The sequence below is a fragment of the Centroberyx gerrardi genome, chromosome 21 (assembly GCF_048128805.1).
Source record: "Centroberyx gerrardi isolate f3 chromosome 21, fCenGer3.hap1.cur.20231027, whole genome shotgun sequence".
NCBI classification, from domain to species: Eukaryota; Metazoa; Chordata; class Actinopteri; order Beryciformes; family Berycidae; genus Centroberyx; species Centroberyx gerrardi.
In genome coordinates, this window is record NC_136017.1 from 17,090,901 (window position 1) to 17,109,776 (window position 18,876).

The 18,876-nt window shown below is 39.4% G+C and overlaps 1 protein-coding gene and 1 long non-coding RNA gene across 2 annotated transcripts in view; one reads left to right on the forward strand and one right to left on the reverse strand.

The window, feature by feature from the left end:
- Positions 1 to 506: 506 nt before the first annotated feature.
- LOC144543024 (uncharacterized) overlaps positions 507 to 18,876 on the reverse strand; it is a 48,264-nt gene continuing 29,894 nt past the window's right edge. The window contains exon 2 of the long non-coding RNA XR_013507598.1: positions 507 to 665. This is a non-coding gene — a long non-coding RNA (uncharacterized LOC144543024). The remainder of the gene's footprint in view (positions 666 to 18,876) is intronic.
- LOC139908990 (uncharacterized) lies at positions 2,577 to 14,701 on the forward strand. The gene is made up of 5 exons (XM_078291131.1): positions 2,577 to 2,641; positions 4,018 to 4,314; positions 11,468 to 11,713; positions 11,808 to 11,906; positions 12,816 to 14,701. The coding sequence occupies exons 1-5, from the start codon at positions 2,581 to 2,583 to the stop codon at positions 14,363 to 14,365; spliced, it is 2,253 nt and encodes a 750-aa protein (XP_078147257.1). The 5' UTR covers positions 2,577 to 2,580; the 3' UTR covers positions 14,366 to 14,701.

An 18,876-nucleotide genomic window follows, 5' to 3' on the forward strand; every position in this document is an offset into this window, starting at 1 on the left:
TTTATCTTATTGGTTTTACTGATATTTTTACCCTTTGTTCTTATAGAGGGTAAAAATCGAATTTAGTCTCATTTTATATTCTGGCGCCTTCTTGTTTGGACTTTTAATTTATTTTATGAGTTTGACGTTTGCCTTTGATTGCTTGTTAAAGCACTTTGTCAGCTGTTTTAAAAAAAAACTGCTATATAAATAAAGTTTGTTATTATTATTGTAAACAGTATAATCACAAAAAAGAATGCCACACTGTCCATAATTTGCTGAAATTATTGCCTTTAATTATTTTTGAAAATGCTATAATGTTGTTTTTGTATTATTTCCGAACAATCAAAATATGCAATCATTAAACCAGGCTCCTTTTCAGGAATCTTTTTGTTGAATTATGAGTATGGGCATCAGGATAACTTTTAACAAACCTGCATTTCCAATGCTGTCAGATGGAAAACTTTGCAAGAAATGGCAAAAAATTATCTTAATATCCCATTGATGTTCATGCATTTTTTTAAAAAATAAATATTTGTTAAAGTATTTCATGGGTCCAAGGGTAATGAAAGTTAGGGAGTGCTTCTTTTATCTTCCCTTGTGATGTGATGTGATGTGATGTGATGTGATGTGATGTGTGGCTGATTAAGTGTCTTGGCCAAGACTACCTAATCAGTCTCTATTGCCTAAAATGTGTAAAACAGCAAAAACAAAAATTAAGTGCCCCTATGTCCATTTATATCCGTTTTATGGCTGTAATTACTAATGTAATTATTAATGTAACAGGGACATCACATTGACACTCGAGTTGAGTTGCAGCAGTTGCTGCTGTATTTTTCTTGCCTTGCCTTTTTGTATTGGTCACTGTTATGATGTTGTTGCTTATGTACATTATTTCTTAAATAAATAAAACGTCCCAAGACTACCTGACGGACATGACAGACACAAAAAACAATCCAGACAAATGTTTGTTCAGTGATCATTTATTAATAGTGAACTATAGGGCCCAGCCACGACGGATTGTCACAGTCCGCATTGAAACCACTTCACTCCCCTAGGCCATGGACACCTCCGCCTGGAACATCCTGAAGCCTTCAATAATGTCCAAGCGTTTGTTACACTTAAAACACACACAGCACATAAGTGCATCTATGCATCTTGCGGCAAACAATGTTAAGTACTCAGACACATTTAAACAGTTTGAATAAATATAATTCAGTACACAGAACTCACAATACAACAAGACAGTAAGCATTTCCTGCAACCCACTTAACCTGACACAATCATCTAGTATCAAGTTGTGATATCTAGATAAACATACTGAACATTTATCTACATTCGTTTTTAAAACACGGTAATACTATACTAGCAAAGCCTTCAGTCAAAGCATTAATACTGTTGCACAACTGGCAGAAGGCTGCCAGCACATTAGTTGTGTTCCCCTTCTTCCCTGGTGTTATTTCATAACGGTTTCCCCACTGCCCCGACTACATGAGCTGAAGAAAAGTTGTCCTGGAGGCCTGATTCATCACAGTTCCACAGATGACCAGGTCTATCTTTGATGCCCAGCTCCTCCAGCACCTCCTCATAGTCTTGGAACCATTTTCTGACTACTACCTGTTCAATCCAGCTGGCTCAGGCTTCCTAATCTTAAAATTTGGATTTTGCTTGAGGAATCCTTGGAACCAGTAGTAGCCCGCCTTCTTTTTTTGTCTCAGAGAAGCCTTGGATGTCATTTGCCTTGGCATAGTCAAAAGCAAGTTTTTTAATATCAGAAGATTGCAGGGGGAAACCTCTCTGAGATAACATGGTCACGATGTTGGCTAGTTCCTTTTCTGACTCAGCAGACAAATACGGCTTTCTGTCAGAGGCATGGCAGAATCCACTAACAAATCCTTTAACCCTTTGCTGAAGCTTAGATTTAGGGACATTCCAAGCCTTGGCCAAAAAACAAAGTTTAGGCTCCTCTCCTGACTTCACTAGCTCCCTTTACTCTTCAATTGCCTGTTTCATTCTGTCTTCTCTCCACAAATCATGCCTCATTACTTTTATTCCTCCCTGGTCCTTCCTTCCTCTTTTCTTCCCCTTCTCTGCCTGAAAATGCATGGTAAATTCCAATTCAATTCCTGGAGTTGGAGACTTTTATTTTGAAAGCCAGACCGCCTCTGTCCTGTGCGTTTGCGTGTGCGGTAGCTTGACGCAGCACTGGTTGCTTGGGTTGAACGAATGTGAAATGATCTATTTCTTACTTAAATTTTAAGGTAAAATTATTATTTTTTGTTGTGGGGTAAAATGTAAGCCCAATAAACCACCGTGTTCTGTCAAATGCTCTTTCTTTCTTTCTTTCTTTCTTTCTTTCTTTCTTTCTTTCTTTTTCTGTCTGGGAGCAGTGTAACTGATTCACTTCCCTCACTCGGACGCTCCTTTCCATCTATGATATAGCACAAGCAGATATTGCCATGATCCTTGCTTATGGCAATATCTGATGTGCTAACTAAATCCATGATCCTTGCAGTTCCCTCTCTCTCCTGTATGGGCCGGGGAACCAGATCTCCTGCTGGAGAAATCTCCACTTTTACTTTTGGTTTACCTGTGAGAGTAATGGCAGACAGACGTTTCCCTCATGTTATAATCTTATTTTTCCTTTCTGGAGCAGTGAACAGTGAGTCTCATCATTTTCGGCTACTGCTGGTTCTGACTGCTAATCATCTCTGTAGATTAACACATGTATAACTAGAAAATGAATCCGTCGGACATAGGCGTATAATCGATTAATTTTACCACGTTTACATTCGTTTCCGTAAATAATCTTTTCAATACAAAGCTTGCTTCTGAATTCGACGAGCTATCAGCTGTTATTTTAAAGTCAGTTTAGTCACATTACTGTGACCTTACTGTGTAGGGATAGCCTACTGAGAGGCTGTGTAGGACGAACTCAAAACTTCGTTTTTCACACTCGAAATATTCACACACACACACACACACACATGCATACTACGACACAGCTACTCACACATAAATATAGGCTATATCGAACTAGGCCTACATGTTAATATGCCGTTAAAATCAAATTTCTTGCAAGGTGCATTGGTCCCATTTGGACTCAAAATGTCAGTAAATAGCCTTTATGATGCAATTTCCATATACTGTTTTCCTTCATATTCCCATATTCCTCTATTATAAATACACTGCCCTCAAAAGTTTGGGGACACCTGATTGAATTGAACTATGTTTTTCATTATCCTGAAGCCATTTTGATCTAAAGGCTTATACTTAAATGCTTGAAATTTCTTTCTTAGACAAATATAAATAGTGAAGTTGATCCTATGTATAAATTTCTTTCCAAAGCCTTTGCCTTTCCATCAAGGCAAAGGGCGGCTACTTTAAAGAATCTAAAATATAAGATAGTTTTTATTTGTTTAACACTTTTTTGGTCACTGCATAATTCCATTTGTGGAATTTCATATTTTTGATGTCTTTACTATTATTCTAAAATGTGGAAACTAGTAAAAATAAAGAAAAATGTGGTGTCCCCAAACTTTTGATGGGCAGTGTATATATATAGATTTTTTTTTTCACTTGTTTCATACTGCACATATTTCACAGTTTCTTGTCCCAGTAATTTCTACTGCTACTACTGCTATTTTGCACACCCTCTTAATGCTGTAATCCATACTTTTTCAATCTCGAATCCAAATATTTCTACTTAATATGAATGAGTGTTCAAATTGTTGGTTTTGTTCTGTTTGATATTCCCATTTACTCTGTTCTGATTTATATTTTCTTCGTCTTTGCTGTATCCTATTATTGTTTATTGCTGCAATGATCCCATTGCCCTACAGGGATCATTAAAGTTTCATGTAATCCTATACTTCCTCCTATGGTATTTACTCCTGATAGTTGTGTGTGTGTGCAGGGTGTGTATAGGGTGAATGAACTCTAGTTTTAGAACCTTGCAAGCCAAGGAGAGTGATCAACATAATTTAAATATTCTTGAACAAAGAACAAATGCATTTTCACATTTTCGTCCTACCGTAGGCAAAGCTGTCACTCACAACTTCATCACCAGCGGAAGCTTCACTCTGGATCCTGGGATAACTGGGATCCCAACATACATCCTCTGGAAGCATGGATCTGACAAGGCTGTGGAGTGGGACACTAAATCTGACTTTAAGCACCGGGAATTTAGAGAATTTAAAGATAAAAGCTCACTAAACAACATAACAGGAGAGCTGACAGTCAGAGGCCTGACCAAGGCCTTAAGTGGCAGGTACAATGCAGAGTTTATCATTCAAGGGAAACTAGTTGAGTTCACACAGGAGGTGGAAGTGCATGGTAAGTGCTGTAAAGAATTACATTTCATTGTTAACTTAAGTTATATTTGTTTTATTTGAGATGGGTCAGGTTGTGAATAGAAACTTTTAGGTTGGTTTTCTTTATTCTCATCGAGGAAGTTCATTCAGAATTCCCTTGTGATATGAGGGAGCAGTGCTATTAAATAGGAGTTAGGATTGGCTGGTGACTACCATCATGTGGCATCGGTCAGAATGACAGTATAAATGAGGAAACTCAGTGAAGTCCAGTTAACTAATTTATTTGACACACAGTAGGAACAAACAATACACATGGGCTGAAACGGACAATTTGGAGTGGTAGTTATCTGGAAAGCAGACAAAGACAAAGAAAAATATAGCTGCAAGCAGCAATTGTCGGGGCCCAACACCTGATGACCTCTGGGGTAAATGTGTGATGTGGACAGGGATGTGGACATAGAGATATAACCATAGAGATATAATACTCGAGGGGACATTACGTCATAGACTGTGGGATAACCGTCCGCCATCTTACCTGGGTACAGTTTACCAGCAACTACAACAGCTGTCTATGGGAAGCAACCACTGTTGTCCTGATTTGGACCAAACTGCTGCACTAAAAGGACCAAAGAGACCAGAGAAGCTGGCATCAACTTCCACACGTCAGTAGAGTAGAAGATAGAGGCTGTTTTATATGCTAAATTTAACTGACACAACTTAAAACACAACATTTCTGGCTAGTAGTAGCCAACAGACTGGAGTTCTATTTGAAACAGTTTGTAACGGTATGTTAGCTAGTTAGCTGTTAGATGTAATCTTTACATTTCAGCTGTATGTTAGTTGGCTAGCTCTCTGCTGCCATACAAACACGTTGTTTCTGAGAGCAATCAGCACACATCATTCAGCATTATGTCCAACCAGTGTTTATATTCTACTGTGGCAGGTCACGTTCTACAGTGTTTTCTATAGTATTTGTATAGTACTCAGTAGCGGCACCTGCTGAAAATGCGCCGATTTTTTTAAAATTAATTACAGGCTATTTCTGCCAAGACGCACCTTAATGATGGAAGTGACACATAGTGGCGCGTGGCAGACAGAGAGCACATTCATTTGCATATCTGTATAGAATACTGTGGATTTTAAGTTGATTCAAGTGTAGAGATGTTTGTTTTTACTGTAGTAGCCTACTTGTTTACATGATGGCATCTATATAAATTATTTCTTTATGGATTGTAATCTTAATTGCAGGCTAAGATGTCATGCCAATAAAGTAAAAAAAAATCAAATGTGAGGGCCTATGTCCATTAGGCCTATTATCTGCTTAAATTGGCTTAAAGCTGTCACACTAACCACTTAATGGCATTACATTTGCCTTTTATTGTATATTTTATCTGGGTGTATTGTTAGGTGTGTTTCAGTGTTGGTGATATTTAATTGCTGCTAACATCTGTCTATTGCTACAACAACAGATCATTTGGGGGTTTTACATTAAAAATAAGCAGATTTTCATATATACTCTTAATACAACTACTCAGTACCAAAGAGTACCAAATAAATCTGAGAATTATAAAGTCTTCTTGAAAATAGGATTCATAGTTTCTGTAAAGTAAATGCACCATTAAAATACTTCCAGAAGATAATCTTTATGATTTAAAACATAATTACTTAACATAGTTTAGCTATTTTTATCTACAGACTACAAAAAATGCTCATGTTTGGTACCATTTTAGACAGTCACAGTTGTCTTGCATACAGTGAGCTAAATAAAAAGTAGTAGTGATGTCTCAATAAAAAAATATTAGCATTATAATGGCAGCATAAGCCACTTTCACCATTGATTCCAATGACAGTCAGCTGAGAAGTGTACCCAGGTAAGATGGCTGCCATATGGTCCCATTCCAGAATGGGAATTCTCTATGACATGTCCCCTCTAGTGTTACATCTCTATGGATGTGGATTCCAGGAGAAAAGGAATTTTGATTCTATGACTTATGGTTCAGAAGTTATTGGTCAAAATGTAAAATTGGTTGTTATAGGGCCACCATGGGGTCGATTGGTGTAATTTTTTATACCTCTGAGTAGTGGTTGAGATTTCCAACCTATCTGGAAAGTATGGCTGCTGTGGGTGTTACGGTTTAGAGAAGAAGAAGAAGAAGAAGAAGGTGGTACGTGCTTGGACCCCTAAAATCAAAACAAGTAACAATGTACATGAATACAATTTATTTATTTATTTATTTAAAAGGATCCCCATTAGCTGATGCCCATGGCACCAGCTAGTCTTCCTGGGGTCCGAATCCAGTACATCATATTCATCATATACATATACAACATCACAGTTGTGTTACATTGTGTTCATCACATGTGCACCTCTAATTGTGTTACATTAAGAAAGTGGTCATTCGAATTTTCTCAAACATTCATTCTGATGTACATTCATTTCTGACTCTGCTTACCCAATGAGTAGAAGGTGGGGTAAGGATGAATTAGTCTCAGAATTAGTCTCAGGGGCCATCACCAGGGAACAAGAACAAGACGCTATACATGACAAACACTGGACTATTGATCAGCTGCTTAAGTAATGCATTCTTAAATGATATTTAAATGAGGACTTGCTATTAGATTGACGTATATAAAGGGGGCAGCTATTCCAATGATTGATGGCACGATATTTGACTGTCTTTTTTAAGGCATTAGATTTTGGGCAAGGTAACATGATGTGGCCATCACCTGCTGTTCTAGTGAAATGACTGTGAAAGTTACTACATTTGATAATTTGACTATGTATGAACTCGGGTTTAGTGGAATAAATACTGTTGCTGAAGAATGTGACTGTGCTTAAGGCAAGCATTTTCTCTACTGGTAACCATAAGAGTTTACGATGCATGCTGTCTGTTCGTTCTTATGGGGCAATGTAAGATTGGTCTAGTAGCTCTGTTCTGGGCAATTTGTAGTTTCCTCCAATTAAAGATTTAACTACTTGCCCCAGAATGTGTGTTGGAACATAAGGCATTTTCTTGCCATGGAGATGCCGTTGCCCATTTTCCTAACAGTCGTGTCAATGTGTTCTCTGGGTTCTTCTGGGTTCACCAGACAAGTACAGACTCAGTGTAGGCGTAGATGACAGTTTATAACTAGATCCCAGAATGGATTTGGTCTTTGAGATGTTTAGTACCAACTTATTTAGTTTTATCCAATCAAAGACCAAATTTAACTCGAAAGATAAAACTTTTTCTAGCTCTCCACTAGTATTTGCTGCATAATACAGTGTAGAATCGTCGGCGTACATTTGTATACTTGCTTTTCGCAAAACAGATGGCAGGTCATTTGTAAAGATGGAATACAGGAGTGGTCCAAGACAGCTACCTTGCGGCAGGCCACAGTCTAGCCCTTTACAGTTAGACATGCTGCCATTGTAATACACCCTTTGTGTTCTGCATGAAAGGTAACTCTTCATAAATGAGATGGCACTAGGTCTAAATCCATAGCATTTTAGTTTACCAATTAAAAGATCATGATCTATAACATCAAATGCCGCGCTAAAATCCAGTAACACTGCACCTGTCATCTTAGAGTTATCCATCTCCTTTAACCAGTCGTCTGTCATTTGTGTAAGGGCGGAACAAGTGGAGTAGTTGTGTCTATAAGCGTGCTGAAATCTTGTATTTAAACCATTACAGTAAAAATAATCTTGTATTTGCGAATGGACTATTCTCTCTATCAGTTTACTGAGTACTGGGAGAATAGTGATGGGTCTGCTGTTCTGCCCAGTAAATGTTAATCTGCCATCTTTAGGTAAGGGAATTATTTTGCCCTCTTTCCAGATACTAGGATATATACCATCCATTAGACATTATTTAATATATGAGATATGGGACCAGAAATGTAGTCAGCTGCGAGACATAGTACCTTACTGTCCAGCATGTCAGTGCCCACTGAGCCATGTTCAGGAAGGGCCTTCAACAGCTTCCTTACTTCACTCTCGTCCACACTGTTAAATTGAAATGTACAACTTTTACTAAGCGTTATATTGTTTCTTATAAGTTCAAGAGTATTGGAATCAATGCTGCCCATATTCTGCCTTAGTACATTGACCTTGTTTACAAAAAAAACATTAAAATAATTGGCTATATCAAATGGTTTGGTTAAAAACCTGCTATCTGATTCTACAAAAGAAGGGCTTCCAGTTTCCTTTCTCCCCATTATTTCATTTAAGGTTCTCCAGAGTTCTCTACCATCTTGTTTTACAGCATTTATTCTTTTTTTATAATATTCCTTTTTCATTCTTTTATTCAGTTTTGTCACTTGGTTTCTCAATTGACAATATTTTGGTCCGTCTTCCATAGAACCTCTCTTTTTCATGAGGTCTTTTAAAGACTCATTCAACCATGGAGCCGGTCTGGATTTGGCAGTACACTTCTTCATGGGAGCATGTCTGTCAACAATCCTCATAAAGATGTTCGTAAAAATATGTAAAGAAGCCTCTGGGTCCTGAGTAGCATACACATCAACCCAGTTTATATTTCTGACATCTTCCAAAAAACATTCAGAAATGAATTTCTTGTACATTCTCTTATGTATAATTTTAACACCATTTTGGTTTTCCTGGTAATTGCTATCATGCTATGGTCACTGAACCCCACAGATATAGAGACCGGTTTAGTGCAGCGCTCAGGAGCATTTGTGTAAATATGGTCAATGCATGTAGCAGATGTATGGCCAGCACTGTTAGTAAAGACTCTGGTCGGTTGAGAAATCATCTGTGATAGATTACAAGCATTAACTAATGATACCATTTTCTTTTTCATTGGGCATTGACTTCCAAGCCAGTCGATATTCACCATTCACATCTGCAACTCTGTCAATCAGTTCACATAAGTCATTCAGATATTGAGTATCAGTTCCAGGAGGCCTGTAGCAACAACCTATCAAGATTGGCTTTAGGTGAGGAAGATGTATTCTAACCCATAAAGATTCTTAGTTATTTGGCATGAACTCAGCACACAGTGTTGCAGGACAATTATTTTTGATATATATTGCTACGCCACCCCCATGTATATTTCTGTCCCTCCTGAAAATGTTATAGCCATCAATGGATACCTCTGCATTCTGGATGGTAACATCCAAGTGGGTCTCAGACACAGCCAAGATATGGATGGTGTTATGCTGAGTAAGATAGTTCAGTTCATGTACCTTATTTCTGACACTGCAGATATTCAGATGAGCAATCATAAGGCCCTTTGTTGGAGATGTTAACATGTTGTATTTCATGATTTGAAATATGTCTTTACATTTATGAGGTTGTAACAAAATATGGTGATATTCAGCAGTTTAAAAGAAATCATGGAAAGTAATAGAGAATAAGACCGCTTGTTAGTCATTGTCAGTGTGGTTATCTCCAAGTTATCCATCAGCAGTAGAGATAGTACATGGAATAATCCTACCTCCATGATCCATTAGTCCCTGCAGGTCATTCATTCATCAAACTTATCCAGTTCGTTGATGTCCCTGATATAGAGAACTTTCGCTGCCTCTGGTGTCGATCCATTCAACTTAATGAATACTTTGCAACTTGCGGTCCAAGTCGCCTGGATCTTGTTTTGTTTTCTTAATATGCGTGCTCGCCTGGCGATGTCCGCGTTCTTCTTGGTGAGGTGTTCATTGATGTACACGTCGGTCCCCTTTAGTTTCCTTCCTTGTCTGAGGAGTGCATACTTTTTCTTCCTGTTGGTGAAGCGGATTATTATTGCTGGTGTCGCACCTTTGTTTTTGCTGGGCAGGGTGTGACAAGCTTCGATGTCACTGCTGTCAACAGAAATGCCCTTACTGTCCAAGAAGCCCACTACCTGTCGCTCCAGCGATTCTCTTTCGGACTCGGAAGCTCCGACCCCGTGCCCGGCGGTGGTATCCTCAGAGGCCGCGGCCGCCCTGGCATAGGACAGGTGTCTGGTCCTCAGGCCGTTGATGATTAGATCGTTCATCCGGGAGTATTGCTCTAGGTCGGCCACTCGATTCTCCAGAGTGGCCGATTCTCCTTCTTTTTCCATGTTTTGTTTTTTAAGTGATTGAACTTCTCCCATCAGTTCCATTATCCTCTTTTGTTGAACGGCGACTGTTCTGATCTTGTTCTTGATCTCGGCCGACATAAAGTCGAGAGATTTTTTAATCTCTTCCATCTCCTCATCGGGGAGGGTTGTGGCTTTCTTTGGCATTTTGCTGTGCAGTTGTACGTTTACAGAGTGTGAAGTTACGATATTAAGCAACGAGAAGTCACAATATTAAGCAGCAAGAGCTTCCGCATTCTCTCAGCACGTCCGTGATTACCCTGATTACCCACGATCATGATCATGCCCTCTGTTGTAATGTTTGTCAAGTTGGACAAACATTACAACAGAATCAAAATCAAGTCACGCTTGAAATGAAATATCCATACTGAAGGATAAGGTAGTTTTTTGGATAACTTGAAACTAAGAAAGATATGGACATAACAGAAATGGAACTAAACTAGAAAATGTGCTCAGTGGAGCACAGACCTCCGCCATGTTTGACAACACCCCACAAAGGAAGTCATGCACCTTTTGGTGATATGCTTAAGTAGTGATGAACAGGTGAACGCAATCAAGTAAACGATTGGTGGAAGAGACCAAGGTGCTTCTAAGGAGTACTAAGGAAATGTCAAGTGCACTAAATAGGGTGTAGCGGAGAGTGAAGTGAGGAGTGAAGGAAGTGAGGAAGTCAAACAAAAGAGATTGGTGGTTTCTTCAATACAAGTGCCATCCTACAATGCTGAGCTGTATACCTGACAGTTACACAGTCACCATCAGCTGCTGCTATAAAGTCAGAATTCTGAGATTCAAGTCAGAATTCTGCGAATAAAGTCATAATTCTGTGAATAAAGTCATAATTCTGAGATTCTGAGTTTAAAGTCATAATTCTGATAATAAAGTCATGATTCTGAGAGTCAAGTCAGAATTATGAGATTGAAGTCAGAATTATGAGAAAAAACAGAGAATTTTGACTTTAGTTTCATGAGATTATCAGACCAAATGGCCAAAATATTTTCTCTAAGGGTCTGGATTTTGGAACTCATTAAAAAATTCTCCCTAATTCTCCATCCCTCTCTCTCTCTTTCTCTCCCTCTCGATTTCCTCACTGCCGCCCTCTGTCTCCCTGCCCAGACCCAGTACCGCAGCCTGTGGTTTCCTGTGTTCAGACCAGTAGCACCACCACTCTCCACTGCTCAGCCAAAGGCCATCCACTGCAGTACCGCTGGTCAGGGCCTGGCCTGGAGGGGGCGACATGGAGTCCCATGTACAATGTCACTGTCATTACTACTGCAGAGCCAGGCAACTACAGATGTGAAGTGAAAAATGCAGTCAGTGAAAAGAGACAGGACTTTAACACCAAGGACTGTGGCTCTGCAGGTAAACCAGTCTGAGCAGCTGTCATTCATTTGTATTTACTTGCATCTTGATGAGCTGAAATGTTACCTTTAAATGATGTGTTTGTCTCACACAGGTAATCTGCCAATCATTTTAGGGACTGCTGCGTTAGGTGTTCTGGTCTGCATTCTGATTGCAGCGATTTCACTCTACTTTTTTAAAAAGCGTGTCAAACGTAAGTTCTCATGTAGGTAGGCTTTTATTACAAAATGCATATTTTTGTATCCATTTTGGGAAAAATATTTCTTTGTTTTTATTTCTCAGTATTGATAAAATACATGTGTGTACATTCTCTCAAAATTTTCTATTTCACTATTTTGTAAGCAAAGGTCTTATGATAGCTAATGACTTCAATACCAGGGTTGGGGTCAATTCATGAATGAATTGTAATTGTTCTTACCAAATATCTGAGATTACACATAGTGTTATAAATTATCAATACTGAATATCATTAAAAATGTTACAGGTACCTTCCATGTGGTATTTGATGTAGGCCTATGTAACTTCAACTACTTACATTTACAATGAAACCATCAAATCAAAAACTTTTGTCCAGTTCTGCTATACTGTAATACATGATGCCTCAAACCTTAAAACACAATAATGATAAATTCCTATTTTTTTATTCATATATTTTACACTTTTATAGCATTGAATCATCATTACATCTTCAAATTTCACATCACTAAGATTACATCTCTCAGGCCTAAATATCTTGACCTCTCTTAGAAGTGGACTTTCATGGAATTTAATGGCATTCAATTCGGTTTCCTGTCATTCCAATTCTGTTTGCTTGGAGCTGGGAGCCATTCCAATTCCAACTCGAGCAATTGAATTGGAATTTAACATGTATTCTCAATTCAATTCATGAATGGCCCCAACCCTGTTCAGCGTAGTCGCCATTTTTTTCTCCAGCATAATGTTACTGTCACTAATGCAACTCAATATTAGACTAATTGACTTCTTAAGACATTGGACATTTTTTGCAGTGAATGATCAAAGGTCAAAGTTGCGTCTCTATTTCTTATGCTTTTATTGTATGCATTTATATTCCGTCGCATCCTGTCCATGTTTGTCTGACCAGGCAAAGGAAGTGAGGACCCTGAGCAACCATCCTACCATAAAATAAAGACCTCCATCCCTTCATTCAGCCCTCCATCCCACGGTGCTGCTGCCCTCCAGACACCAGACAGGAACAAAGACGGCCAGGCGGCTATCGTCCATTCACCTCCTACTGGGGAACACAAATCACAACCATTGCTGCCAGAGTTAGGGCTGTCCCAGAGCAATGATGAACTAGAGTACAAGAAATCTGTTAAGGACAGAGTCAGTATCATTGAGGAAGCTGGCGGGGAAGGGAAGCTGGTGTCACCTAGAAAATACAAGAATGAAGGAATGATGAAATGGGAGAAAGGGATGAAGGACACGACTCGGGACTCACTGGTGAGTCCCGAGTCCAGAGTCCCGAGTCCAGCCAAACCAACCCAGGCTTTGACAACAGAGAAGAGATCCAGCACAGACCACAATGTAAAGCAAGCAGACAAGGAGAAAGGAGAGGAGAGGGAGAAAACTGATGAAGGGAAAAAAGAGAGGAAAGAGAAAACAGACAAGGGAGGGGGTGCAGAGGAAGAGGGGATGAGCAAACAAGGAAAAGAAAAAGACAATGAGAAAAAGGGAGAGCAGGCATCTGAGGGAAAAAAGGAGGAGGAGGAGAAAGGGCAAGAAAAAGACAGAACTGAAAGCCACAGGGTGAAAACATCTAGAATGAAAACAGGAATTGAAGGCAATGCATTCTTAGAGAACTGTCAGAATAGAGAGAAAGAGGATGAGAAAGAGGAGGAAGGGAGAAAGGATGAGAAAGCGGAAGGGAACGTCTGTTCATCTCCTACTAAGAAGATACCGGCTACCAAACAGGGAGGGATGGAACAAGATGAATCAAAACCATTGCTGCAAGAATCCGAGAGCAACAATAAACCAGAGAGCAAGGGATTTGTCAAAAGCAGTTCTGTTAAGCATAGAGTCAAGGAGATTGAGGAAGGGAAGCTGGTGTCACCCAGAAAAGACCAGAATGAAGGAATGACACAGCAGATGTGTCAGGACTCACCGGTGGGTTCCCCTCCAGCCAAACCCCCCAGGGCTTTGACAACAGAGAAGAGATCCAGCACAGACCACAATGTAAAGCAAGCAGACGAGAGAGGAGAGGAGAGGGAGAAAACTGATGAAGGGAAAGAAGAGACGACAGAGAAAACAGAGAAAGGAGGGGACACACAGGAAGAGGGGATGAGCAAAGAAGGAAAAGAAAAAGACGATGAGAAAGAGGGAGAGGATGAGAGAGAGAACCGTCAGAATGGAGAGAAAGAGGAGGAAGGGAGAAAGGATGAGAAAGATGAAGGGAAAGAGGAGGGTGAGAAAGAGAAGGGTAAGAACAAGGAGAATAAGGAAGATAAAGGGAAAGAGGAGGATGAGAAAGAGAAGGGTAAGTCAGATAAAAAAGAGGCAGGGAAAGATGAAGGGAAAGAGGAGGATAAGATTCCTAAACCTCCACCAGCCGATATTTCATCAGCACCCACGGATACACTCGTGACTTATAATGAAAGTTTTCCCGGTGGTACATGCTCTGACACTACATGTTAGCTAACTCAAAACTACATGTTAGCTAACGCAGAACTTGGCTACATCTTAACTATGTTGGCTAACTTGACATGCTTGCTATTTACTTTGGCTGTGAATTAATTTAGTTGTATTTTAACTAATTTGCGTTAGACACTATGCTAACTCGGCACTACAGCTAACTCAGCACTATGTTAACTGGACACTAACTTAACATGCTTAATTGCTATTTAAGATACCAACACCCCCGTGGGGGGAATGTTGTGTTTTATTCAAAAGTAGCTTGCTGTTCCTTTCTTGGAAGGAAATGGCTTGTAAATGCTGTAAATGTACAAGAATAAATTGTAATTTTGTCTGTTCCCTCGTGTGTCTGTTTTGGTTGGGCCTACCTGCATAAGTGTTCCCCTGTGTGGTGTTTTTTAAGACTAAGATTTGAACATACGATTAAACTCAACGCTTTTTCTAATTTCAAAATGGAATTTAGAAAAATGTGATGACCGCAATATGTTCTAAGAACATTTGACATGTAATACATATGATGAGAAGGCAACACTGTGACAAGATAAAGTGAGATTTGATGGGGATGAATATTTAAGGGAATTTTAGGAATGTTTGAGAAATGTGTGATTGCAGTCGGGCACTTTCTAATTTTATAAGGTATACAGGAATAGGACATAGAATATATAAAAAGCGCGCTTGCATCTTTTAGCTGCTTGGGGTGGGGGGTGGGGTCGGGTAAGCATGACCATAGTCTACTCCAAAACACTCTCTGCTAACACTAGCTTCCATTAGATTAGCTAGTGTGCAAATCAGATGTGTTGTAGCAAAAATATGTTGTAATAACAGTAATTTACATGGGACAACAAAGGTAAACATGGATGTTCAAACTAGATACAATAATCATACGATAAACAAGAACAAGACAAAGGGGGGAGCTTGCACGTTGTCCTGCACGGAAAGATGTGAATAGTAGTGTAATACCGAGAGGCTGATAACTGTTTTGTGATGAGTAGAAGAGATGGGAGAAATCAACTATTACTGTAATGAATTCCAGAAAAGGACACCACAATTTTTGGAATGCTTTGGAGTTATTTTAAAGAGTTTCACAAAGCTTTTCCAATGTGGAGTGCTCTGTTATAAGGTTCAACGATTGATTTATAGGAAGGTTTTGATCTATTTTTCCAGTTGAGAATAATAACTTTTTTAGCTATTAGGGATGATGAAAGGAATGGTTTAAGGTGTATAAGGATGTGGATGGAGCAGAGATCACCTAGTAAGCAAATGGAAGGACAGAGGGGGATACTGAGGCTAGGGCTGGGCGATATATCGTATAATATTGATACTGTGATATGAGACTAGATACCGTCTGGGATTTTGGTTATATTGCGAAATAACTTAAATGTTATTTCTTCCTGGTCTTAAAGGCTGCGTAACAGTAAAGTGACACAATTTTCTGAACTTATTAGCCTGTTCTATGTTGTTCTATGTAGGATTTTGTCTTGTATTAACTGTGTTTTGGAGTCGCCTGTCATGAAGAAAGTATTGTTGCATATGGTTTGCCAGTCTATGTTTGAGTGTTGTACTTTAAAGTCAGAGGTCCTTTTATGTATAGACAGAGAAACAGAGTTGTCGTGAGAGAGAGAAGGATCTTGTATATTTGAGATGTCTTTTTGGTTGGTTTGAGAGGAGTTTTTGGTATAGGGGAGGCAACTGTGAAGGCTATTGAAATTGATCCTGTTAATGATGATTTGTAGTTGAATTTATTGAAAGTAGCAGTGGTCCGGAATACTGAATTTCTCTTGGAGAAGTTCGAAAGACATGAGCAAACCGTCACTGAACAGCTGTCCCAGGGTGGTTACTCCTCGCTCTTTCCACTGGGGGAAGACAAAAGGTTTCTTGTCAATGGTGAACATGGGGTTGTGCCAGATTGGGGTAAGTGAATTGGGTGAAAATTTACATTGAAGGATATCATTGGTCTTCCACCAAGCTGTAAAAGTTGTCTTCATAATTCAAACAGTTGAGTGTCTTGATTGAGCTGTCAGTGAAAGGGATGTTTGCAAATATGGTTAAGAGTTTGTGTCCTCTTACCAGGAGAGCTGATTCCTCTGATGTTCCATGGGATTAACTTAATTGGTTGGACCGTATTGTTTTGTGTGAAGATATGCAGAGTTGAAACTGTAGTGCAGATCCAACCTTGTACCAGCCAAAAATATCTAAGGGATATAATATTGTCCATTGTGCTATAGCTGCTATTGTTTGTCTATATGTTCAACTGAAAACTCATATTTGCCACTACTTATAATAGGTACCGCCAACAGTGACAAAATATGGGTTAAATAGTGACATTTTCCAGTCAGTTAGGAGCTTTACCTACCCATCTTACTAGGTGTTATATAGTACGTTTAGAATTCCGTATGCTACGGTGCTGTGGTGGCTCAGCTGGTAGAGTGTGTACCATTACAGTAAATGGTTGTAAAGATCTCAGACAAAGAATCACACACAGACAACAAGCATCAACATTATGCCACCGCTGCCACCTTCTGGCTGTCCAGCAGTATTGTGCTCCTGAATTTCAGCTTTCTGTTTGACTGTTGGATTGCCTTGGCATGAGAGTCTCAGGGGCGAATTCACAAAGAATGGATTGCGGCCGCTAATAGCACCATGAATTGCGTATCATTTGCAACCGCTATTTGCTCCATCTCAAGGACCGATTCACAAAAGATATTGCGCTAATGATATGCCAGCGCAAACACGCCCATAACCTGTTGCAACTGAGTGCAATTTGCCCCTGTTTTGCGTCTGATTGCAATTATCAATGTGGCAAAGTATAAATGTTGCCTTAGAGAAAAATGAATTTTTTAGACCGCGAGCTGCAAGTCCTGACGGAGGAGGTGCAGAGGCATTCCTCAAAACTTCAGGCAAGAAATTTAACCGGGACTGCCAGAAACCATATTTGGGATTTAATATCCCAGTCTGTCAGTGCTGTTGGTGTTTCCAGACGCACACCTTCAGACTGCAAAAGAATATGGCATGATTTGAAGCGGAGAACAAAGGAGAATGTAGGGGAGCTTTATTCATTTATTTTTCATGACACAATTGCATCCTGTCACTGCATCCTTTGTTTGTCATTGCATCTCACTGCATCTCAAAATAAACTAGAAGGGCATTCGGAGAGCGCAGACCTCCGCCAAGGCCTATCCAGTCTTCTATGATATGCAAATGTTGAAGCGCAACCAATATACGGATCCGCTCCAAAATTTAATGGGTTCTTCCTTGGCCCATGCTACACCCTTCCAGTTTCATGAAAATCGAGCCAGTAGTTTTTCCGTAATCCTGCAGACAGACAAACAAACAGACAAACAAACGGCACCGAAAACATAACCTCTTTGGCGGAGGTAATACTGTAAATGAGTTTGAGCGGGGCTGTCCATGGTGCTGAATCTTTAGGCTAAAATAAAGCCCACTGTGCTGACTAGTGAGATAAGTGAAAATATTTTCAGAGTGAGAAACTGAGTTGTATTGATTGTTTGGTTGTACTGATTTATTTGCTTTTGTTTGTGAAGCAATCTGTGTTAAAGTTCTATAGTAATAATAATAATAATGTCAAAATATTATTTACAGACTGTATTTACAGACAATTTTATTTTTTAGGTCACACAAAGGTGGAATTGTTGCAGAGACATTTGCAAGGTCAATTCAATTCAATTCTCAGTTAAATCAACAAGTGATCAAGTCTGGGCGTGACACCCCTTATAAATGCGCTTCAGTTACCACCAACTCTCTGAAGACTAATAATTTCACTCTAACTGCGTGTGGCAATTAGCGCCGACCTTTGTGAATTGGACTGTTTTTGCAATGAGGCTCATTTGCATAGAAAGGGGCCAATTTTGCGCCAAATGTATGCATATTACCTAAAATACGTGCAAATAGCACAGGAGCACCGAGACGCTATTGCGTGGCAGCGCAGTTAGCGGTGCATTTCACCCTTTGCGAGTGCTTTGTGAATTACACGGTTTCTTTCTGTGTTATTTGCACAGGTTTAGCATCAGCAATAGCCGCGCAATCCTTTTGTGAATTCGCCCCTCAATATTATATTATATAATATTTTAAGATGATGTCTCATTGATGCACCATCATAGTGCACTAGGTTGTAAATTCAGCATATTAAAAAGCAATGAATAAAATAATATATAACCAACAAAGTAATATGTAGATTAATTTTTTTATTTTATTTTGAAGAGGGAAACAGATGGAGGTAGATGGTTCTTGTTCTAGATCATGTTCTTGTTCTTGCCAGGCGTGCAGGACAGAAGTTTCCAGAGTCCTCCAAAAATCTTCTGATACCATTCTGGTTTTTTTATTTCTCTGGCTGTGGGTTTGAACAGTGACTTCAGCTTACTGTTCAGGGTCAGGCATGAAGGATAGAAATTTCCAGAAGAATCTCCTGACACCCTTCTTCTTCTTTGGCCTCTTGGTTTTATCACTGAAGGCCGAAGCATCGTCCTCTTCCGTCTGTTTTCTCCCTCTGGCTGGGA